The following is a 24,536-nucleotide window of genomic DNA, read 5'->3' as shown; positions in this document are numbered from 1 at the left end:
TCAGCATGTACGTCCTGATTGATGCACTCTAGAACTGTAAACCGTAATTGTGGAATTGTGTGTTGTTTCTCCTTCCAATGCATGGCCAAATTAGATTTGGGATTGCAAGTCCTTATGAGACTTTTGTGTTCTGTCACACGGACCTTAACCTTTCTGGTGGTCTTCCCTACGTATACTAGCCCACACGGGCATTTAATAGCGTAGACTACCATACTGGTGTTACAATCCGACGTGTGCCTCAATTGTATATGCTTGCCTGTCTTGGGATGTGTAAAGACATTCCCTACCATTACATTTCCACAATGTCCACAGTTGTGGCACTTTACCATGCCTCTGTGTCGGACGTCCGTCCTTCTTGTCTTACTCTACCCACAAACTGGAAACGGAGGTTTCATTATTTAAATTTATGAGGAAACTCCGGTTACGGTGGTTTTTTCATACGATTAATCAAGAGGCAGTGAGTACCACTACACCAGAGAAAATGCAGGTATTCAGACCCAAAAGTACGTTCATGGCCCCTCTTTCACACAAAACCCTGGATCTATTTGAAACATTGGTGAGGAAAGATATTGACAAGATTTCAAGTACCAAGAGCAGACAGAACAACCTGACCAGACAGGAACATCAGACCCTGGTCAAATTGGCACACAATGACAGTTTAAAGATTGTACCGGCAGACAAAGGGGGAGCGCTGGTTGTTCTCAACCAGTCACATTACTTGGCAAAGGTTGATCAGCATGTAACCGATGAGGACACATATATTAAATTGGACTCTGATCCCACAGTCCGTTTCCAAAACATTTTGAATACCATTCTAGATAGAGCACAGGAAATGGGTTGGATAGACGAGCAAACGCGACGGTTTCTGACGGTTCAATACCCTAAGAGACCGCATATCTACATGGTGCCCAAAATGCACAAGAATCCTGAGGACCCACCATTTAGGCCAATTGTGGCTGGATGTGGGTCGTTGCACGAACCACTGGGCAAGTACCTAGATCACTACTTACAACCGTTGGTTCAACAATGGGGCACGTACATTCAGGACACCACAGAGTGTTTAAAAAGAATCAGGGAGGTTAAGATCACACCGACTGACAAAGTGTTGTTATGCACGGTTGATATAGCAGCCCTATACACCTCCATTCCCCATCAGGATGGTATAGAGGCAGTAGAATGGATGCTATTACGACATGATTATGAAGAAGGCAAAAGTGTGTTTCTTTTAGAGTTACTGCATTTTTGTTTGTACCACGGGTATTTCAGGTGGCAGGACAGTTTTTACCTCCAGAGGACAGGTACCAGCATGGGTTTTACGGGAGCCCCTACTTTTGCAAATATCTTTATGGCCAAATATGAAAATGACAACATTTTGCAAAATTCCCAATGGTCTGAACACCTTAAATTATATGTCAGGTACATCGATGACATTCTAATGGTGTGGGATGGTACTCAGGAAGAACTAGTGAACCAGTTAACTACATTAAATACCTGTCATGAACACATCAAGATCACTTACACCATAGACAGTACATCCATCAACTACCTGGATATACTCATAGAGAATAAGGGAGATGGTTTACAGACGAGACTGTATAAAAAATCCACTGACCGCAACAGCGCACTACATTACAGCAGTTTCCACACTTTCTCTTTGAAGAACCACTTACCTTACTCACAGTTTCTACGTGCTAGGAGGATTTGTTCACAGGAAGAACAAGGGATACTTGAGATGGAAATCATGGCGCAGGCATACAAAGAAAGAGGATATCCTGAAGCAATACTACAACAGGCCAAAGACAAAGCTAGTCAGAAAGACAGACAGGAATTGCTTATAAAAACAGCTAGACCACCTCTTAAAAGAGAGGTATTTGTCATTAAACATTCTACATCCAGTAGATACATCAAGAAAAGCATCTTGACAAGATGGGAAGTTATCGAACAAGAGACTGATTTTAAAAATGTGTTCTTTGACAAACCTATGTTTGCACATACGAGGTCCAAAAACATCAAGGAGATACTAAAACAATCTCAGACAAGAAGGACGGACGTCCGACACAGAGGCATGGTAAAGTGCCACAACTGTGGACATTGTGGAAATGTAATGGTAGGGAATGTCTTTACACATCCCAAGACAGGCAAGCATATACAATTGAGGCACACGTCGGATTGTAACACCAGTATGGTAGTCTACGCTATTAAATGCCCGTGTGGGCTAGTATACGTAGGGAAGACCACCAGAAAGGTTAAGGTCCGTGTGACAGAACACAAAAGTCTCATAAGGACTTGCAATCCCAAATCTAATTTGGCCATGCATTGGAAGGAGAAACAACACACAATTCCACAATTACGGTTTACAGTTCTAGAGTGCATCAATCAGGACGTACATGCTGACACCAATCGCCATTTGTCACAAAGGGAGACATACTGGATCCGCCATTTGAATACGCTGGAACCAGAGGGGCTTAATGACAAAATTGAATTGATATGTTTTTTGTAAATGTGTATTTGTATTAACATACCAACATGCTTTATAGTCATCATGGTCATTGGTCATATGTAAGCAACTTTGTCAAAATTAGTATTCACTCAGTTTAGTTCCTCATGACGTTTTGGTCAACCTCTCAATAATATTATATGTTTTTCACACTACCACACGCTTTTATAGCAGCATATGTTTTACAATAACATTCGTTTTTTCAGTTTATGTTGGACTTAGGTCCGTGGTCTACAGGTTTATTTCACAGGGACAGTACTCGGTTGTAGAGTTTCCAGGTCAGACAGTAATGGCGCTCATAGTAAGAATCACAGCATGAGTCCGTTTTTAGTGTTCACGCGATAACGCTGGGTTTCCTTAAGAAGGCGGAGGGGCGACCACACGAGGACGCGACGCGAAGAGTAGGAGAGAGGAGTCTTTTTTGAACAGGTACGCGGAAGAGAAGGGGGCAGCAGTTAGGCGGGGAGACAGTTTGTTACAGAATGCAATGGGCGTTTAGTGATGGTAACACATATTTTTTACAGATAGAGAGATAGTGATTGCGCGAACTTGGGCGGACTGCTGGTATACGGGAGTACGAACACAACAAGGTAGGCGGAGGACGCTGTTTGGTCATGTTGGCTTTTTGATAGTAGTCAGGTGATAAAGCTTACTTAAGACGCTATTTTTCATTCAGGAACACCACTCTTTTCAAGCTTCGAGTTCACCAGTGCGCAGAGTCAGGTATTCATCACTTAGAGTGCACAGTGAATGAACTTGGGACAGTGCACGTTTTTCATATACATTCTTTTTTGCACATGGTGGTGAGGGTTCAATAGGATCATGTCAAGTTCACGGAGGTGAGGGTTGAGCTAAGATGGTACTCGTTCTGACAAATTTGCACGATGGTCGATATGTACATGAGGTGGGGACTGGGGCTCCCTCGTTTTCAATTCAGATTTTGATTATTGTCATTGTACTGATTTTTATTGTAGTATTCCCCTGATGAAGGTATAACCATACCGAAATGCATTGGGACTGACTGCACAGAAAGAAGGGATGTACATGATGTAATGTATCATCTTTTTGAAGAATCAAGCACAAGATAAAAGATAAAGAGCAATTAAAAACAAAATGCTTTTCATTTAATTTGTGTTTTTGAACAACATGGATATGTGCACATGATTTTGGTTGAATGCATTTGCACTATGGGTTGTTTATAATTTGTTTTTTAAAAGTCTGGTGAAATTACGTATTACTTTTGGACATAAAGCACCCCTAGGGGGCATGTGAATAGTGCGTCGCTTCCAAACAGTGCTTGTTTGTGTTCATATTTTGCTACTGACGCGAGCCAGTCAGATGAGGCGGCAGCACCATTAGATGAAATAGATGATTTGAACAACTACGAATATTTATTGAAAAACAGGAGTGCAGAGTGTCTACCACTTATACATAGTTGGAGGTTCAAGCCAGGCTGATAGCAGATGCTCTTTGTAGCGAACTGTGGCAACCTGAGGTGTTTTTTCCTCTGTTTTTAATTTCAACTTTTTTTCTTCATTTTTGCACTTGTTAAAAAGCTTTTATATTACCCTGCAACAATAATTGTCTTGAAATTCTGTTTTAATTTGAAGCTGTAACAAATGTAACTTTTTTTCTACATTTATAAGGAGTCATTTCGAAGAGATGTGCGATGGCATTCTTGCTAGAGTGGAAGCCCCTCTTCGCAGTGTTTTGGAACAAACAAGTAAGTGTTCCTTAAAAAATGCTAATGGGATTTTATATGAAACGCCTTTTGGATGAAAACGGATGCAAGACTTTTTTGGTTATTTAAAAAAAATAAAAACGTTCCTGATGAACATAATGAAATCAGTTCTGAATGTCTGAGTGATCTTAAATGATGTCTGTATGGCGGTTGACATATGTTAGGTAGGGCATTAGCACACTGGTCATAGGCTAAAGGCAGGTAGTCTACTGGAGACTTTAGTCTAATGTAGATAATTGTACCTATTTTGTTATTGGAAGGGCCATAGAGCCGATCAGATGACCGCACCCTCTAGAACATTCCAGAGTCTGAGACCTTCAGATTTTTTACTGCACGTCTTGTGAAGTGAGTCTTCCTGAGCTCTGTTAAGATTTTCTCTTAAATTCTTCTGAAGAATCCATATCTATACAACGTCTGAATCTTCTCAAACGGGGCTCTTCAGATCCTGCAAATCCTGTGGGAAGAAAAGGCTGCATGTGGACAACCCACATAGGGACTGTGTGTACTGTCTTTATCCACAACAACAGGTAAAGGAGTGGAAGATTTGTCTTACGTTTTCATCAAACAACCGTGCGAGATCAAAAGGGGCGACTGCTTCTGTGGGTACAGATGTCCGAATCCAGCTTATCTGGGGAAGACACCGATGCACCCCACACAACCCAAAAAGGTCAAGATCTTCTGACCATGGGGTATCTGAAGGGAGTAGAACGGCTTTGAATACTCACAAAGATCACTGAGAAAGGAGAAACTAAAACTAGTCTCCACAGGGTTGGCCTTCTCCCAAACATCTACTCCTTCTGACTGAAAAAAGGAGCGAAAACATTCTCCCACCTCAGAACCGTTGACGTCCAATAGACCGGGGTCAATGTTGTCTATGACTGCAGTTTTTCTCCGTCTTGTCGTCAAACATTGGCAGCAATCACAGCTCCTATTTCGTTGCAACAAGAGATTTCCTCTTCTAAATCACAAGATTGAGATTCCAAGTCTCCTTCGACTAAGACCGCGTCAGCGGGTATGCCGTCTGCATCCAAACCGTCGACTAAGAGATCCTTATTGCCTACACTATTTGCACCGTTGGCGGCAGCAGCTTTGACAGACACTCCAATACCAGAACTAACGATACAATATTAGATGACACCACGGACGTCTGCACCATAGGCGAGGACGCTGTTGTCGGGGGAAGCTCTACTGTCGACGCAGCAGTCTCTCTTCATGTTGTCGAGATGACCAGTGACGAAGATGAAAGTCACTAAGTATATTGAAACGTCAACTTTTATCACCAAGTAAAGTGTTACCTTTGCTACCTAGCCATTTGCTAGATGTAAAAGCGTCAGATGAGGATGGCGCTCATGGGGTTGCGCACAGTCATACAAAGCTTCGGGTAAAATACCAAGAGGAGGACTCTGATGATGAACAGTACTATCCGTCTTATTACGCTCCGTCTACTTGATAGTATGAACATTATCAATACGATCAACAGCCTCCACCTAGAAGGGATGAAGTGTGCATGCCCACATCTCTGGTGCATGACTTGTAAGATATGTTGCAAGATTCTTTTTCCAGATGCTCCACAGCAGCGACAGCAGGCACCACCCCAACCAGTTCATCCTGCCAAGTCAAGGATTGTACCCCAACCCATCACACCGAGGGTATCACCTGTGCAAAATATGCCATTCCAAGGGATGACCATTCATCCTCTGAAGATGAACGTGAGGGAGGTGAGATTTCTGATCCTCTGAATGAATGGGATGATAATTTGGTTCCTGCTCAGTGTCAGCCTCCACCCCACCCTGCAGATTTTCCCCCTGAACACATTAGAGGCTTTCATAGATTAATGGATAAAGCCCCTGTAAGGTTCAAACAATTGTACTGCTTTCTACATGACTTCAAGGAGCAAGCCAGAAATTCTGTAGGATCAATTCCTTTCTTAAATTACGTCAGGAAGGATTAAAGATTATGACGAAACTGGCAACGGCGGTTCCACCACGCCTTGACAAGAAGTACAAGCATGCTGATAATTCCCCGTCATGCTTTGCAAATCATTCCAAACCAAACTGTCATTTTGCAGGCTGCGTTAAGACACTCCAAGAATCCTTGCACCCCAATCTCAGCACCTCTAGGCAAGGAGGGTAAGCGCCTGGACAATATAGGAAAACGGTTCTCCCTCATGTCGGCCATCACAGTGCGCTCAGCCAATTCTTTAGCAATTCTGGGGTGCTATGAATGACAAATGTGGTCGGATGTCACCAGTCCACTCCACCTCCTCCTGGTAGACAAGTAGGCAGAGGTAAGGAAAATAGGGTGAGCTTAAATCATCTGAAGTTTTGCAGCGTGAATCTTTCTGGATTCACTATGCTGTGCATTATTCCGCGGTCTTGTGGTTGGGTCCGGAATCGTAGTCTTTTCTTTGTTTTTTTGTTTTTTTTCCGTAGCCCAGGTGGGCGTCGGCGTCACACCTCCTTAGGTGTATTTCCGGTGGCGTCGGCATGCTTCCTGCGGAAGCTCCCACTCTTGGGCGCCATCTTCAGATTCTTTTTTCCGCGGTCGGGTCTGGATCGTTCACGTTTGGGCTCCAGACATTTTTGGCGAAAGAAGAAGAATAATACAGAAATTGGAAGGAAAACATCTCAGAAGACTCCAGGAGACTTCATCAACCAAGGGCCATCGAAGGAGAAGGAGAAATCTTCGAGAACTTCGAACGCACGACCAGGGGGCCCCTGAGCGCTCAGATGGACAACACGCCGTTCAAGTTCTGCCGCCACAAGTACGCGCAGAAGGACCAACACCCAGTTTGCAACCTTTGCCTACCGGTAGATCACGAAAGCAAGGACTGCAACGCCTGCTCCGCCTTCACCCCGAAGACCCTTCGTGTGAGAGAGAGACAGGGGGTAGCGCACGCCACCCTACAGGGAAAATCCCCGACTCCATCCCTTTGCGATCTGGGGATGTCTTCCGAGGAAGAGGACAACGCTGCCGCAGAAGACGACAGCTACATGGTCGTAGAGAAACCGATTACACCAAGACTTCTGATAAGGTAGGAGACTCTACGGCCCCTAAGAGCACGAGAGACCCTGAGTCTCGAAAGATCGAGGGCAAGGCCTCGAAAGCGCCGGCGCCAAAATCTACATCCTGGCCCAGCGGATCCTCTGAGAAGGAGTCCCCGGCGCCGAGAGCTGTTGAACAGCAAAAGCCGTCGAAAATCGTACCCGAAAAGGATCGATCGAGGGAGAAGGACCCTAAAGCACCAACGCCGAAACACGGTTCGACGTCGAAAACTTTGGCGCCAAAGACCAGCTCGGCGCCGAGCCAACCGCCGAAAAGGGCGGCCGAACCATCCGACGCGGAACACGCAGCCGAGATGGAGAAAAAGAAATGGCGCCTCGAGGCCGAAATGGAGAACATCTTGCAGCGGAAGAAGGAATTCGACGCCAAGATGAAGGCCTTCACGATTCCCCACAAGACAAATCCACAGGTGGTGGAGGTTGTCGAGGAGGAAGACGATGACGCCTATGAACAGGCGCCGGACGTCGAGGAGATCGACGACCAGGAAAACGAAGAGAGTCCCTACTATAGTTACGACTATGAGGAGGAAGAGGACAACAGGACGGACGCCGGGCCGGCTCCCTCTGACTCACAGGAGGTGGGTTATCTGGAGGTCGACACCCTAAGCCCAGAGGAGGCGGTCGACACATAACCCTCGAGGCCCTCGCCGCCGGACGACATCGGAGCCTACAACTCGGTGATAAAACTGCCGCAGCAGCATTCAGGCTCAAGCTCGACGAAGAGAAGCAGAAAGCAGACTTCCTTCTGGAGACATTGCTCCCCACTCAAACAAAGAGCCAGTACCTGCCCATGCTCGACAGTGTCTTGGCCCAGGGAAGGGAAGCATTCAAGGAGCCCGCAACATGCAAGGTGGTCACTCCCAGAACGGAGAAAAAATACAAACATTCCTCAAAAGACCCACCCTACATTCAGGGCAAGGTCTCAGCAGACTCCATCATCACAGCCACAGCAAGAAAGAAGGCTAACGTGCCCACTACTACTGGGGCGCCTCCAGATAAGGAGAGCAAGAGGATGGACCTGGTGGGCAGAAGGATTGAACGGAATGCCGCAACCCACTGGCGCATGGCGAATTCCAACGCCCTGATCAACAGGCACATGTACATGATCATGGAGGAACTGGGTCAGTTGGTGAAAGACCTGCCCCAGGATGCCAAGCAAAAGGCCGAAAGACTGGTGGAGGAGGGGAAGAACGCGGCAAATTCTTGCCTCAAGACGGCCCTGGATGGGGCAGACACCTCCAGCAGGCTCATGATGATGGGCATCACTGAGAGGAGACACGCCTTGGTCAGGGTTTCAGGTTTCAAACCCGAGGTGCAACACAGCATCCTGAACACACCGTTCAACGGCGAAACACTGTTTGGAACAACAGTTTATGAGAAGCTCAGTCAACTGAAAAAGGATAACGAAACTGCGAGATCCATGGGAGCATTGCAGTTCAGAGGTAGCAAAAGGGGCGCCCCGTCACGGAGGCCCGGAGGCAGAGGTGGAAACCAGCCGGGTACATCACACCAGGTTTTCCAACAAACGCACCAGACAGACTCACAAGCTCAGCAGGGTCAGCATAAGCAGTCCTGGCAATACCAGCCAAGAGGCCAGTCCTTTCGAGGGAGAGGAAATGGACGTGGACAGAATAAAAGAGGGGGTCAGCAGCCCGCCTCTAAGTGACTTCGCAAAACCCCGTGTGCCCACCTACAGGAAAGATCCCAGGGGGCAACACGTACGGAGGGATCAGGTGTTACACAAACTAGACACCTACGACCACATAACACTAGTGGGAGGAAGATTACGATTTTACCTTCAAGAATGGAGAGAAATCACATCAGACAAGTGGATTCTCAACATCATCCAATTCGGATACTGCATAGAGTTGGAGGGGATGCCAACAAGCAGAAAACCAAAAAGAAGACCACTAGCAAACAAACAGCTAGATCGCCTTCAAGAAGAAGCAAAGGAGCTCCTGCAGAAGCAGGCCATAGAACCGATCCCCTTCAGGGAAAGGAACAAGGGGGTATATTCAACGTACTTCCTGGTACCAAAAGTAGACGAAACAATGAGACCCATTCTGGACCTAAGGTTCCTGAACAAATTCATAAGAACGCAAAAGTTCAAAATGACCTCCCTACAAGAGGTGCTCCCACAGTTGCAAATCGGGGATTTCATGGTCACGATAGACCTCAAAGACGCCTACCTGCACATCCCAATGAACAGAAAGCACAAGCATATGCTCAGATTCACCATCGGAGAAAACCACTACCAGTTCATAACACTAGCCTTCGGACTAAAGTCAGCACCAAGGGTCTTCACAGAGTGCCTCGCGGCAGTCGCAGCGCACCTACGAAGGCAAGGAATACACGTATACCCTTACCTGGACGACTGGCTAGTGAAAGCCAAGTCATACCAGAAATGCAAGCGGGACGCACACACAGTGACGACCACACTCATAAACCTGGGGTTCTCCATCCATTGGAAGACATCATCAATGGAGCCGGAACAAGTCAAGATCTTCCTGGGAGCACAGATCAACACCTTACAGGGCAAGGTGGTCCCCAGCGAGAAGAGGGCGAGAGCGCTGGTGAAAGAAACTCGCCTCTACCAGAAGGGGCAAGCTCGGACAGTGAGGACTGCGAGCAAGATCATGGGCATGATGGCATCATGCATCCACCTAGTACCAAATGTACAACTCCACATGAGACCCATTTAAGAATGGCTACAGGAGCAATGGTCACAAGCTACAGGCACTTGGGAGGATCTAGTGGTTGTAACGCACTCAGTGCAGAAGGAAATGACATGGTGGAACATGGAGAACATAACAAGGGGAAAGCCTCTAACGCCCCCAACACCAACAGTGACCATCACCACAGACTCATCCCTCAAGGGATGGGGCGCTCACATGGAGGAACTCAAAGTGCGAGGTCTCTGGACACCAGCGGATGCGACAAAGCACATCAATTACCTGGAATTGAAGACAATCTTCCTTGCACTGAAAGCTTTCCAGACAAGACTGTACAAGCACAAGGTGTTGCTACAAACAGACAACACCACAGCGATGTTCTACATCAACAAGCAGAGTGGGACACAGTCAACCATGCTTTCGTCGCTAGCGCAGGAGATATGGAGATGGGCCATCCCACTCAAGATAGACCTGCTAGCCATACACCTACCAGGGAAGGACAACATACAAGCAGACTGGCTCAGCAGACAGACATCGGCATCCCTCGAATGGGAGCTCAATGCCCAAGAGACAAGGTGGTTGTTCGACAGATGGGGAACGCCATCAGTGGACCTTTTTGCCACACGCCAGAATGCAAAATGCCAAAACTTCGCTTCCTGACAGCCCGAGGAGGGATCCCTGGGGAATGCCCTATAGATAGATTGGTCCAGGACATTTGCTTACGCTTTTCCCCTGATACCACTGATGCACAGAGTGCTGAGCAAATGCAGAGCGAGCAACATGACTGATACTGGTCGCTCCGAAGTGGACCAGACAGACATGGTACTCGCAGATAATGGAGATGACACAGTGTGCACCCCACAGATTCGGCAAAAGGAAAGACCTGCTCTCCATGCAGAACGGAGAAGTGCTGCACCCAGAGCCAGAGAGCCTGAGCCTGGTGGCATGGCTCCTGAGGACATAGTTTGCACATTTGAAACTGCCAGAAAGCACCCTGAGGGTTCTTCGGGAGGCACGAAAACCCAGCACTCGGAAGTGCTATGTTGCGAAGTGGAAAAGATTCACAATGTGGTGCAGAAAAGAAAAACTTCACAATAAAAAGAAGGACTCCACAGTGCTAAAGTACCTCACGCACCTGCTGGAGAAGAACCTTAGTTCATACTCGTTAAGAGTCCACTTGGCAGCGATAGTCGCCTATACAAGGGGAGAAACGTGCAGGAGTTTCTTCACTTCACAGGTGGTGAGAAGATTCCTGGAAGGAGCGAAAAGGATCGCACCACCAAAGCGGGTGCCTCTACCGGCATGGAACTTGAACATAGTCCTTACGGAACTCATGAAAGAAACCTTTGAACCACTTCACAAGGCCTCCCTAGAGATGCTAACTATGAAAACAGCTTTCCTGGTTGCAATAACGTACCTACGCAGAGTAAGCGAACTTCAGGCACTGACGCTACAAGAACCCTACATACAAATACATAATGATAGGGTTGTGTTGAGAACTGACCCACACTTCATGCCGAAGGTGGTGTCCAAATTCCACATGAACCAGTCTATATAGATACCGAGTTTTTTCCAAAAACCAACTAGCGCAGAGCGAGAGCTGCACACCCTGGACGCCAGAAGGGCAGTCATGCACTACATTGAGAGAACGAAGGGACACAGGAAAACAAAACAGTTTTGTGTCATTCGCCAACAGTTTCATGGGGAAATCAGTAACCAAGGACACTATTGCACGATGGATCGCACGAACAATTCAGCTCTGCCACAAGCGAGCAGGACAAGAACTAGCAGAGGGGACACGTGCCCACTCCACTAGAAAAAAGGGTGCTACAATAGCTTTCCTGGCTAACACACCCATACAAGACATATGCCTGGCGGCAACATGGGCTTCAGTGCACACGTTCACAAAGCACTACTGTGTGGATATACAAATGAACAAGGAAGCACAAGTCGGACAAAAGGTGCTCCAACACATATTCAATAACCAACGCTCATCTTCCACCCAGCCGCCACAGAAATGAGAAACCGCTACAAAATCTATGCACAGCATAGTGAATCTAGAAAGATTCACGCTGCAAAACTAATAGTTTTCTTACCTGTCTGTATAGTTTTGCAGCTTGAAGATCTTTCTGGATTCACTAGCGAACCCACCCACCTCCGCCAGAAAGATGAGGCAGGAGAGAGAAAGGTGGTTAAAAGCAGAGACGAGTAAAAAAAAAAAAAAATAATAATAATAATTTTAAAAAAGGACTTTCAAGGTTACAAGCGGTGAATCACTTAATGGAACATTGCCATTACTTCGGAAACGAAACAAACATGGAAAAAAAGAATCCGAAGATGGCGCCCAAGAGTGGGAGCTTCCGCAGGAAGCGTGCCGACGTCACCGGAAATACACCCAAGGAGGTGTGACGCTGACGCCCACCTGGGCTACGAAAAAAAAAAAAAAAGAAAGACTACGATTCCGGACCCAACCACAAGACTGCGGAATAATGCACAGCATAGTGAATCCAGAAAGATCTTCAAGCTGCAAAACTATACCGACAGGTAAGAAAACTATTCGTTATTGACTGCGCCATTGACTTTGCCTCAACCGGATTTAGGCAGTTGGCCGGAGCAGCAGTCTTAAGAGGTCAGGGGGGGCTCAATGCTACGTCTTTTGGACCAGAAGTTCAAAAAAGAATTCTCGACATGGCCTATGATGGCGAGACTCTGTTCGGAGAGAACAGTTGACCAGGACCAAGTAGCGGCTTCTACTGTCCCCTCCAACTAAGTTGGGGGAAACGCATCCGAATACCCATTCAGTTCAAGGTCCTTCCCTTTCAATCTTAACTCCGCTCCGAGAATTTTCATGGAATGTCTCGCCTCAGTAGCAGACAAACTTTGCAAACAAGGTCATCCAGTAATCCCCCTACCTAGACGATTGGATGCTAAAAGCTTCAACACCACAGCAGGCTTCCAGGACTACCATAGCTGCTTTTCACTGTTTCGCAAACTTGGTCTCACAGGCAACTGCCAAAAATCTGCAACCATCCCAAGTCTGACAAGGATTTTCTTAGGAGGCAACTTCAGTACCATCACCAACAAGGTCTATCTGTCTCTGGACAGACATCAAGATTGTCATGCCTACCCTAAAAAGTTTCCCGAAGAAAGTATGTTTCAGTGCGGATGTTCAGACCGCTCATGGGCATGATGTCTTCAGCCATAAACTTCGTCCAGCTGGATCGTCTGAAAATTAGACCTTTGCAGGAAGAGCTTCAGTTGCAGTCGGTCCGATCAACCGGTTTCTTCGATTTGATCAGCATTTTCTCAAGGATGCAGGAAACTCTACCTTGGTGGTCCCAAGTTTCTTCTCTGTCACAAGGTCTGACTTTTCTGACACCAACACTGGATTACATCATCTCCACCAGTGCCTCTCTCGAAGGCTGGGGTGGCCATTTACAGGATCTCAAGATTCAGGGGAAATGGTTGCAATCCCAAAAAAGACTGCACATCAATCATATAGAGCTACAGGCTATATTCCTCGCTCTGCAAGCCTTCCTTCCACATATTGCAGGAGCCTCCGTGCTGATCCGCACAAACAATACAATCAGCATGTCTTACATCAACAAGCAAGGAAGCACAAGGTCCCTATCTCTCTCTCAAGAGACTCAAAACCTTTCGAATTGGCAAACGCACAGAACCACCCTGAGCCAATTTGCCTGGGGTGAACACCCTGGCAGACTCCGCAGAACCATGGACAGTTGCCAGGAGTGGGAACTAGATCAAGTGTTGGAAGAGATCTTCTCAAGTTGGGGCAAACCTGTTCTGGATCTTTTCGCAAAGAACACCAAATGTCTTTTATGCCAGTTGATGCCCACTTCCTGGGTCATTGGAAAATGGCCTTTCAATGAGATGGTCCGTGATTTCTGCATACTGCCCCCTCCCATACCATACCTGGCATCTCTAGCTCGTTCAGTATTGGTGCATTCATCCGTGAAGTTTTACCTTGCAGCAATATCAAGATTCAGACGTATGTCTTATTTGCCTTCCCTATGTTCAACTAATCGAGCAATTCATGAAGGGGTTGTTCAGAACCTTCCCTCCAGTAAAAGCTCCTCCACCAGAATGGCATCGCAATGTGGTTCTCTCGCTACTCATGAAGCCGCCATTTGAGCCCATACACAGGGCAGAGCTCAAATTACTCACTTGGAAAATTGCTCTGTTGTTGGCTCTCACTTCATTCAGAAGGCTCAGTGAGATTCAGTCTTTTACTACTCAAGAGACTTTCTTGAACTTCACGGATGACTATGTGCTCTTAAGAAAAAGCTCCAATTTCATCTCAATAAACCGATCATTCTTCGTACCTTCTTTCCACATCGGAATCACCAGCTGAAAAGTCTCTTCACACCTTGGGCGATGAATGTAGTCTTAAATTCTATCTCAAGCGTACTAAATAATTCAGGAAATCTGATCAGATTTTGGTCTCCAATGGTCTCTCACAAAGAGGTGTCGCAGTCACCAAGGCTACCATTGCCAAATGGATCTCTGCGAATATTCAATATTGTCACAACAAAGCTGGGACACCACTTTCACACAGGCCAAAAGCACCTTCCACAAGGCCAGTATCCACCTCAATGGGCTTGTTTGCTGGTATCTTGCTGGACAAGATACCTCACGCAGCAATGTGGAAGGGCACTCACACGTTCACGCAACACTACTGCTTGGAATTTGTATAGAGAAGTGATGCTGTTGTGGGACAGGCAGTCTTACATCATTTGTTGCACTGAGGTGAGCCTTTGAAGTGTAAGTAATGTAAAAAAAAAAGTGTCTATTGTCATACTTTATAACTGTACTCTGGTTACACAAGTTTCTTTGATGCTTGTTGTTGTTTATAAATATCTGATACACTGTTACCCATGATCGACGAGGGTATTTTCTATAACTTGTGTGTATATTTGCCTATTACGGACTGCTTGCTAGTCTGATTCAGGCATGTAAATCTATGAAAGATCCAATACTGGATAAGAAAATAAGTAACTTACCTGTTACTGCAGTTATCCAGTATTGGCATCTTTCCTTCATTCCCATGCGACCCACCCTCCGCCCCCATAGAGGCTTCCCTCATAGATTGGGTTATTTTTTCCCACTTGTGTTCGAAAATCTGAGGGTCTCAGCCTCTGTTTGGAGTATTCTAGAGGGTGCTGTAGCCTGATTGGTTGCAGTTAAAGTTTGGTCCTTTTTATAAGGACATCGACTAGTACTGTGACTGAACATTACTATTATGGCCTATAGTACAATTGCATACTGCTTTCTATGATATGGTGAGACACCCACTTCGGCAGGTAATGATTTAAGGATATGAATCTATGAAAGATGCCAACAATGGATAACGTAAGTAGCTTATTTTCATATATGCTGCTTCACAATCTTGTTTTTTTTTCCCTCGATGCACAAAGTGGTTATAGGTTCAAGTGTTGGCTGTCTGACTAGAATCGGACCACTGGTATAACTCTGAAACTTTCAGCATACCTACATGTGTGACGGACACAATATGTATTGCACACTAAGCACTTTTTGAACTCTGTGCCATCTGCACTAGATTATTGTAAGAAAGTGCCCTCTTTTTGCATGGTTGCCCCCACTTTTTGCCAACTGATGATGTACTTTCACTGAGTGTTGTAGGAAGTTGGCTCTATATATACTATACCAAAATGCGGTATAGTGTGCACAGAGTCCAGTGGATCCCCAAAGATAGGCAGAGGTAAAAGTAGATATCACCTTACGCTCTATTTGTGGTACTGTGGTTGAGCAGTAAGGCTAGCAGAAGGTAGTGTTAAGCATTTGTTGTACATACTCAATCAGCAAATGAGGTCACACGCTCAGACTGAACTCAGACCAATTTCATTTGTATAAAAAAATATTATTTTGTAGTATTTATTTCCTAGAAACAAGCAAGCCTGGCACAGGTAAGTATATTTGATAATTTTCAAGGGCGGTTGAACAATACAAGCAAGCTGAATGAAAAAGACTTTGTTACAGGTTTGTAAATGCTTTCAATACAGTGGAAATTACTGTTAGATTACTGTTACTTGCTTTTCAGATTATTTTCTGGATTACTCTTTTTACTCCGTGTGATACACCTGGATATCACACTGGGACATTTCCTAGAGAAAAGGTGAGTAAACAGTTTTTAGTATTTTGCAGTTTTTTTTTTTAAGTTCAATACAAAACCAAGTCCACACTAAGAACGTTTTAGAAGGAAGAACAGTCCATGCATTCCTATGAAGAGAAATGAAGTTATCGGTTAACAGGTAAGTACTTTGCTGTGGGAGTTGGTATTCTGGTGTTAGAACCAGGGTTCCCCCAGGGTCAAGAATGCACTTTCAAAACACCCTCAGCTGCACTAGGTCAGCCGGGAAAACTAAGTGAGGAAGGGAGGTGTGCCCACCTTTGCCAACCCCACCCCTCTGGTGGGGTAGGAGAGGTGAAGCACAACTCTCAAGTCCCTGCCATCTTGCAGATGAGGGGACCCAGCCAAACAGAGTGAGGCACATGCCCCTCTCCCACTGGAGGGTGGCATAATAGGGGGTGTACCCACCCCAAGGAAGGGACCCATTGGTCCCAACCATTACTTATCTGTAACGCCCCTAAATCTAGCATTTAGGAGCACCCCTGTACTAAGCCTCAGAAAAGATCCGACTAGGAAGAAAAGAAGGACCGAAGAAGCGGTGCCAGCGCTAAGGAGGACGCCGCCCAGTGACTTGGTCCTAGCCCTACCGGCATGTCCCCACCTCGAACCTGCAGAAGTGAAACCCGATGTGTCCTGCAGCTATCAACCTCAAGAACCCAGAGGCCCTGCCTTCCACAAGAAAGACATTGTCTCCTGTGAGCACCAGATTTGTTCACCCACAGACTCTGGCCAAATCCGCGTGTCTGCACCACTGTGCACTCGACTCCCATGGCCCGAGTTCAAGTGGCCCAACACCACGAGGAGATCTCCCCGGCGATCCTGACCTGAGATCTGGTGATATCGGTCCTGCCTTGACCCAGCGAAGCCAGCAGCCTCTTTCCAGAGGATCCCCCCGCTGGTAAGGAGAACCTGACGCCTAAAGACACCCCTGCACCCGAAGTCCCACAGCCTTGGGTGGCCCAACTGACGGTGTCCCAGCATTCCCAGGCATACCAACTTACCTCTCCAACTGATGATCACCTCCAGAAGATCTTCGTTCCAGAGCCTACAGTCTTTGTTGTAACCGGATAACCCCATTGAAAACAGGGCCCCTTAACACCAAAACAGCACCCTGCATCCAGCCGCCCCTGTGCTGCTGCGGGTGTACTTTATGTACTAACTCCAATTCCCCCTTTGCCCTGAGCCTAACACCAGGAGCTTTGCTCCCACAACCCTATGGCCTGCTCGTGAGCCGACACCAACCGAAGGCCCCCTTTCTTGTATCATGCACATGTACCCTCACCACTGGTATATTGCACCCAACTAGAGCTTTGGATAACCTTGGGCCTCAGCACGCTGCACCCAGCCGCCCTAGTGCCGCTGAGGCTGTTCAGAGAGTGCATCCTCGACCCTAGGGGAACCCTGGTTCTAACCCCAGCATAGAGACTCCCACAAATAAGTACTTACCTTCAAACCGTTTACTTTGTTTTTCTCCATAGGAATGCAGTGACTTTTTTTCCTTGAATATTGTTGTAATTGTGGAGTTGGTTTGTATGGAACATTGAAAAACTGCATTTATACAAAAAGTGAATTATTTACCTTTTGTCTAGGAGATGTCTCAGTGTGATATCTAGGCATAGCACACTGATTAGCAAAAGTAACTAAAAAGTAATTCTGAATTGTTGACTTACCTGTAATTCAACCAGCTGCATTTGAACCTGCATTCAACTGTAAAACACTGCATACGATTTTGCAAAACTTATTTCACTTACCTGCACCAGGCTGGGCTAGGTTCTAGAAATAAAATAACTAGATAATATTTGTTTATACAAAAAAACGGTCTGAGTTCAGTCTTTGAGTGTGTGACATCATTTGCTGATTGTGTGTACAACAAAAGCTTAACACTACCCACTGATAAAGCCTTACTGCTCGCCCACCCTACCACAAATAGAGAGTAAGGTGCTATCTACTTTTACCTCTCCCTACATTTGGGGTTCAAATGCACTCTGTGCACACTGTACGCATTTTGGAATAGTATATACAGAGCCAGCTTCCTACAATTATGCACTATGATGTTGAAAGCATAATTGAATACGTAGATCTGCCCTCTATTCGTTGATTGTGATACTGCCACACCCCATTGTGATTAATTCAACTTGGGTGGTAGATCTGTGTGTCAAATTTGTACCTACAGGACCATTGTTCTGGATATTAGCTTAAAAAGGAGGTGCTTTGCATCTTATTTTTTACAAGAACTGGCAAGTTAAGTGTGCTCCTTTTTTGACGCTTAAACATTGCATTCAGACTAAAACCTTCCATTTTGAAATCCATAAATCATAGTTGTACAATTTCTCTTGGGAGATCAATTTTCCAGCCTAATCCTTCTTTTTATTAATATCAGGGATATTATACATTGATACTGACTTGACCCCCCCTAACCCCTCTCCCCCGCACTGTTCTTATAGCCTTGTCAGTCACAGGGCCAATTATTTTTATTTCCATTGTAATAGGAAAAAGTAAATCTGTGTTCTTCTTTTAAGCATAGCTTGGATATTTCACTATCTGACATCAGCAAGTATGTTAAAATAGCTGGAGGCATATTTGAAGCACCCGAAGCAGTTTTTACAGTTTCCACCAAACACAATTCCAGTTCAGCTTTTTAGGTCAAACCTACCAGACAGCACAGCCAGCTCACTTCTTACCACTGGTCGACTTTATTGTCTCTAATTTGCTTCTTCCTATTCAGTGGCTATTATCATCCTCGCTGTTTTGTCCCTCCCATGGGGATGTAGAAGAAAGAGTTCACTCTTCAGTTAGGTGGAGTTTGAATAATTGATTCTTCAGGTATTTCGTAAAATATGGTGTAGGAAAGTGCCCCTTTTTGACATGGTTTCCCCCACTTTTTGCCTAGTATCTGATGCAAGTTTGACAGAAGTGCACTGGGTTCCTGCTATGCATGTCTCCAATGTCAGATCTTTCCCTAGAACTGTGCTATTTTTCCTCCAATCGGCAATACCGTTAGTACCCCTGTAAGTCCCTGGTAATTGCCATTCCTGGTACCTAGGGCGGGGAGGCCAAAGAGTCCCCCGAAGGGCTGCAGCATGTATTGTGCCACCCTAAAGGACCCCTCCGCACCATCATGCCGACTGCCATTGCAGGCAATGTGCCATGGTGCAGAGAAAAGTAAAGACATGATCTGGCACACCTCCTGTGTACCATTCCTTCAGACACTGCATGCAGTATAGGTAAGTCACCCCTACAGTCAGCCTTGCAGCCCTAAAGCAGGGTGCACTATACTACATCCCAAACCTCATTCTACTACTGTGATCTTCAAAATAACCCTTTCTCGACTTTTCCCTTCTCTAACCCTCCTTGGATCACCCCAGACCTCATTTTAATACTTTGATTTCCCAAACAACCCATCTAAATTCTTCCCTGAATTATCCCTCGTTTGACTCATCTCAAAACTCCTCTTACTATGATCTCCCAATAAACTCTTTCTAGACTCTTCCCTCTGCTTTCCCCTGGTATTCTTTTCAATCCAACTAACAGACTTAAATATTCACCACTCAAATGTCACAATACGTATCCACCAGTGATCCTTTTTGGATTTTGGAGTAGCGTGCTACTTACCGAAAAGCGATTCGATGCCTCGTTGGGAAGGGAGTGGGAAGGGATATACTCCTTTGAGGTTTAAGTCGATTCTTAAATATTACAAGTGAGCAGGGAAGCCTTTTTCAACACAAGGGGTGGACACAGATGAGAACATGTTCCCCAGGTATTTGATGGCTTCACTGAAACTAGTGATATCTGATAGACATCTAGTCGCAGTTTATTTATCTTAGAATTCTCCCCAGGTGCCAGACTGGATCCAGACGTTTTTGTGCAGCAGTACCTCTGCGCATCGGTAGAGGGCGTCAAGCGACTCCATAGCGATATCGTCCTCCGGATGTGAAGTCAAGGAAGTCCATATAAGCCCTCCTACTCACCAACATCAGTTTCTTCTGTTTTGCGATTACACCGCAGATCGGATCAGCGGTTCCTCTGGCTGTTTTTTGGCCTACCGCGATGATTTTGTCGAAATGAACAATGTGCCTTTTCTTTGTCCTCTGGGTTTAAATCCTGTGGACAGCAAATGTCTGCCACGGACCACCATTTTGTTTGTGTCGGTCTTACGAGGGCACCATTACTGATGAGTGTGACTCATAGCGGCTTAGACCGAAGGCGCTGAAGGAACATCGGATGAAACTTCTGACTACGTGGTTGTCGCAGTCTTCGAAGACTTTGCATCGGCCTCAGTCCTCTTTGTGCTCCAAGGACCGACTGCAGGTCTGATCCAGGAGCTGTTACCATGCACGTTAGTCTCCCACGATGTCCAAAGGGGAGTCTTTATGCAGGCGATCGAAGGCATGGCATTGATCGACTTCATCACATAAGGCTTGCCAATGGTCTTTGGCTGAAGACTCAGAGCATGAGTCTACCCCCGCTCCTCCCAACCTACACTTACCTGGGCGAGACTGACCCAGCTGAGAGAATATTATAACTCTCTTCATAGTTTCTCACCTTCCCCTTGAGCGCCCTCTGGCCCGAAGGAGGTGCTCAACACAGTGACTGTGTCCATGCTTGGTAAGGTTTGCCCTCCGCATCAGCCCGGTTACCGGAGTCTGAATCCGTTTTGATGTGTGTTCACAGCTCTTTTGGGTTACCTCCTTCGGCATCAGGGTCTGGTCCTCTGACTCCCGCAACTGCGTGAAGGTCCGACCAAATGAATCCGATGACTACACCGCTTGACGCTCCACCTTCTTTCCACTCCGATGCCCAGGCATTACCTCTACGGCCCTGGCTGTTGCGTCAGTGGAGCAGTCCGTCGTCCTGCTTTTCCTGATGAGGAACATGATTTTGGGGGTAATGGAGAGGTTTTCTAGCCCGTTTCTGATACAATTCATCCTCCTATAGAGTCTAGTTGGTAGGTTAACTTTGGGGAAGCTAGTGCTTTTGAGTCTTCTCTGACCACATGCTTTCTTTCACCTAGTTTGAGTGCAGAAGTGGGCTCTTAAGCAGATATACTCAGATGAGGTTCTACAGTTCTGGAGTTATCACTTCCGTCTGCAGAAATGACAACATATCCATTACTTGGAGTCTTATGTCAGAACCAAATTGGCAAAGCAAGGTGCTTCCTTATAGTGAGGCTCTTTATGATATTCTGTTGGGTGCCTGAGCTGCGCCTGAAACAGGGCATTCTGTATCTCGTTCTGTTCATCACAGCTACTGGTCGGCCCCTGGAGATCCAACGTTTCTTCTTAGGTATCCGACTCATCATTGTTTTGTGCTGTAGGCTGCCTTGGCCGCTCAAAATATTGATATGTTCCCTGCTGTCCCCCAGGAAAGGGAGGCCAGGAAATTTGATAGCTGTGGCAGGCATATTTTTGCCTCCACTAGTTCAGCTCTGTGTTCTCTCAATACCTTGTGTGTCCTTAAAGGCTTCTCCCATAAGTGATGGAACTCTGTAGCGCACCTGCTGCCCTCCCTCCCTTCTGGAGTAGACCTGGAACGTTCTTGTGGAACATTCTTGTCCCTTTGGTACGGGACTGCCAGCAGGCGGCTAAACTGATTATTGGTTGTGGTACGGACACTACTGATTCTGTAGGTTCGGCAATACCCTCTCCAGTATCACTCAGTAGTCTTGCCTGGTTGCGCAATTCAGAGTTTTCAGATGCACCTCGGGCCACTTTGTTCAATATGCCTTTTGTTCGCGCATGCCATTTTTGGTGTGCATGCCGACTCTGCTTTGCGAAAATTTAGAGAGTCTCTGTGCAGCAGTCTCTTAACCCTGCCGACTGTTTCCTGGTTGTTTTGTAATGGTTTATGTGTGTGAAACCTTCTTTTCCAATATTAGCCTCCAGGTAATTTTGTTTAGTTATTCTGTCAGTGACCAGTTAAGTTCCCAGTAATCTGGGACATATATTACTTTGTAACTATGTACACTGTATTAACAGGTTTCTTGCTGGGACTGGTGTTCTAGTTGTCCTTTTTCTATTAGTAGTTTAAGTTGTTTGAATGCACTGTGATCTTGTTTCCTGCTCTTGTCAAGGGATTGTCCTTGGTATGCCTTGTGGGTACTTTGAGTTTTCCTCTGTATGCTTAAGTTCCCATATAGGGACTTCAATTATCTATGTTTGAACATGGAGCGTTAGTGGTCACGCTGAGCTCCAGTGAAATGTAGATTTCTTTGTCGGCGTGATGACGTCAGTTCCCTTTTTTCCGCGCCGTCGACGCCAACAGTTTCTTGGGACGCTCCGTAGTAACATTGTTATTATAGTTGTTCTTGTCTGTTCTTCTCGTTTCCTTTTGAAGATGTCTGGGAGAAAATCTGGTTTCAAGCCCTGCAGGGAGTGTGGGAAGCAGATGTCCATCACTGATCCGCACGAGGACTGCGTATGGTGCTTGTCTTCCGATCACGACGTCGATGGATGTGCGTGTTGCAGGAAGATTACCTCTAAGGCATTAAAGGAAAGGGAAGCAAAGTTATTTATTGCGAAAATGAAGAAGAGTAAGAAGGTGAGTAAAAGAAGATAGAGGTCGAGATCTCGTTCCGAGTCAGGTCGGGCTCGAAGTCGGCGTCGGGACATTCGAAGTCGAAGAGACATAAGAGAAAGAAGCACTCTTTAAGGCATCACTCTGATAAGGAACCGGCGCCGAAGTCGTCTTCTCCTCGACGTCGCAGTAGTGAGGTCGATCCTTCCCATTCAAAACCGGTCTCGCCAGAGAAGGAAGTGTCTCCTGAAGTCGAAGTCTCTCGATCACCGACGCCGGCTCCATCGGATTCGGTCCATTCTTCGGATCCGGGTGAAGCCGAGCCAGAGCAAGAAGATCAGGAGCAGCCTGAAGAGGTTCCTTTGTCTGCGCCGATGGGCCCGACTCCAGGTACACCGGCTTCGGCGCCGGGAAATTATCCCTCTTTCCCGGCTCCAGGCCAAGACCCATCACACTCTCTAAACGCAATGTATGGTGTCTTTGCAAGGGCTATGTACCCCTCTGGTGCACCTGCGGGCCCATGGTTCCCCTTGCCTTTAATTTGGGTGTCCCTCAGGCATATGCCCAGGCTCCATTTATGCCCTTTCTTCCAGCGACGCCGTCCTGGAATTTTCCGGCGCCGTATCGAGAATCTCCTACGCCGTATCGAGAATCTCCGACGCCGTTTCGAGAATCTCCGATGCCGTATCAAGAATCTCCGGCGCCGCCTGTTCGTCCTGGTTCGGCACTAGCGGCGCCGTTGGATCCGCGTTGGACGCCGGTTCCGAATCCAATGGAGTCAGTTGTGGATCCATCGACTCCAGTCCTGAGAATCCGCTCCAGGAGGGAGACCCAAAGAGTTGTGGAAGAGGCACGCTATCAGAAGGACATGGAGGAAGGTGAACTTCCTGATTCTGAGGACTATTTTGCGGAATTAAAAGATGCAAGTGGTCTTAATGTCTCCCCTGAGTGGGATTTTTCTCCTGGTTCAGATGCTCCTTCTAAGGAGGTAGTCCCATATCACACAGTTGTGAGGAAAGCTGCAGAGTTATTGGACATTAATCTTCCTACCACTGAATTTAAGTCCAATCTATTGAATGAAGTGTTGCATTCTCCATCCTCTGTGACTGAGCCTTTGTTACCATTTAATGAGGCAATTCTGGAGCCGGTGTTGGAGGTTTGGAAAAAACCTTTGTCTGCACCTGCAGTCTCTAGGACTGTGGCACGGAGATATAGAGTGGCACCGGAGGATCCAGAATTTTTGTCAGCTCACCCTTCACCTGAGAGCCTTGTGGTTCAGGCGGCTTGCTCAAAGAAGTTTTCAGGAGCTTTCCCACAGGTTCCAGCTGACAAGGAGTCAAAAAGGATTGACCAGTCCGCTAAGGTGTTCTCATCAGCGAGCATGGCACAGAAGTCATCAAATGCAACTTGCTTGATGGGAAGGTATATCCATGCCTTGATGGATTCCTCTAAACAGTTGCTGCCAAAACTGTCTGATGATGACAGGAAGAACTTTCAGGAGGTTTTGGATGATACCCAAGCCGCTGCGCGACAGGTCATTCAAAGTGGCCTGGATACAGTGGACTCGGTGGCTAGAATTATGGGCTCTGCAGTGGCAACGAGAAGGGGAGCTTGGTTGAAGTCTTCAGACTTTTCTCAAGATGTACAGGCTACTTTGTTGGACTTACCATTTGATGGTACGGGTCTGCTTGGTAAGAAGGCTGATGCCGCACTTGAAAGATTCAAAGATAGTAAGGCCACGGCAAGATCACTTGACTTGCAAACCCAGTCCAGAGGATCCTTTCGTAAATACAGAGGATTCGGGAAGTCATCCTTTCGTTCGCAAGGGCAGCCTCGTCAGCAGCAACAGCAGCAGCAACAAAATACGCTGTATAAATCTTAG

At 46.4% G+C, this 24,536-nt stretch overlaps 1 protein-coding gene across 1 annotated transcript in view; it reads left to right on the top strand.

Annotated features, from left to right (window-relative positions):
• The window catches only part of HSPA4 (heat shock protein family A (Hsp70) member 4), a 424,381-nt gene that overhangs the window by 92,361 nt on the left and 307,484 nt on the right, over positions 1-24,536 (top strand). The window contains exon 8 of the mRNA XM_078653080.1: positions 4,144-4,220. Coding sequence (XP_078509206.1) covers positions 4,144-4,220 — 77 coding nt within the window. The remainder of the gene's footprint in view (positions 1-4,143; positions 4,221-24,536) is intronic.

This window comes from Lissotriton helveticus, chromosome 7 (genome assembly GCF_964261635.1).
Source record: "Lissotriton helveticus chromosome 7, aLisHel1.1, whole genome shotgun sequence".
NCBI classification, from domain to species: Eukaryota; Metazoa; Chordata; class Amphibia; order Caudata; family Salamandridae; genus Lissotriton; species Lissotriton helveticus.
This window is presented reverse-complemented; position numbering and strand designations above follow the sequence as displayed.